The 954-nt window shown below is 61.4% G+C and overlaps 1 protein-coding gene across 1 annotated transcript in view; it reads right to left on the reverse strand.

Moving 5' to 3' along the window:
- The window catches only part of LOC104529412 (laminin subunit gamma-3-like), a gene marked incomplete at its 5' end in the record, with an annotated part of 10,852 nt that overhangs the window by 2,755 nt on the left and 7,143 nt on the right, over positions 1-954 (reverse strand). The window contains 3 exon segments of the mRNA XM_029086420.1: positions 307-418; positions 553-629; positions 848-950. Coding sequence (XP_028942253.1) covers positions 307-418; positions 553-629; positions 848-950 — 292 coding nt within the window.

Below are 954 nucleotides of genomic sequence, written 5' to 3' on the forward strand. Positions count from 1 at the left end.
AGTGAGGCCTTCCAGTCCCTCAAAGGCTGGAGATGATGGCTTGGAACCTGGCCCCAAGGCGGGGAAGGGGGAAACACTGGGTGAAAGGGCATGAAACACCCCCAGCATGCAACACCCTGGCTCTGCTTTGCAACACTGTGGTGCAATGAGTTTGACAGGACTCAGTGATGTCCCTGTTGGGCAGTTGCCAAATCACCATGACTGAGTCCTGTAACAGGGACTTGACCAGAGGCAAGGGGCTGCGGTGCCCTGCCAGCCCCCCCTATTTCTGTCAGCCCCTCACCCAGACTCCAGCTCACGCTGCACCTCCTGCATGGCATTCCCCTCCAGCAGACTCCGCAGGAGCTCGGAGCTGGCGTTGGAAGCACGCAGCGCTCTCCCGACCACCGCCTCCACCTGCACCGCAGCGTCCCGGTGGCTGCAGGGACAAAGGCACCCAGAGATGATGATATTAGGATTTGCCTTCTGGGACAGGAGGGGCCATCCTGCACCCCAAGCCAGGCAGGCAGCTTCCTCTGCCTGTGTATGCCAGGGTCAGATCCACAAGCATACCTCTCAGCCAGCGCCCGTGCCTCCAGCGCCTGGTGGCTCCAGTTCATGGGCTGCTGAGGGATTTCCTGGGGAATCTCCTTAAAATGCAAACAGTGGCAGTGAGACCCTGACAGGGAGCAGGGACCCCTAGACCCCACCATCTCCTCTTAACAGCTGCAAGGAGGGCTATACCCACACAGCTTTCCTGCTCGCCTGTGATGCTGGTCACATCCCACCCACCAGTCCTGCACATCCCACTGCCCCCCAGGATGGCCACCAGCCCCTCGAGGAGATTGTGGCCAGTAGGAGCCCGCACCGTGGTAGCCAGGGTGTCCGCAGCGTGCAGGATCTCCCGCTGCGCTGACTGCAGCACCGCCCCGATCTCCAACAGCAGGATGCAGGTCTTGGGGGGTCCATGGCTGG

Source organism: Antrostomus carolinensis, unplaced genomic scaffold, assembly GCF_000700745.2.
Source record: "Antrostomus carolinensis isolate BGI_N321 unplaced genomic scaffold, ASM70074v2 scaffold37628, whole genome shotgun sequence".
Classification (NCBI taxonomy): domain Eukaryota; kingdom Metazoa; phylum Chordata; class Aves; order Caprimulgiformes; family Caprimulgidae; genus Antrostomus; species Antrostomus carolinensis.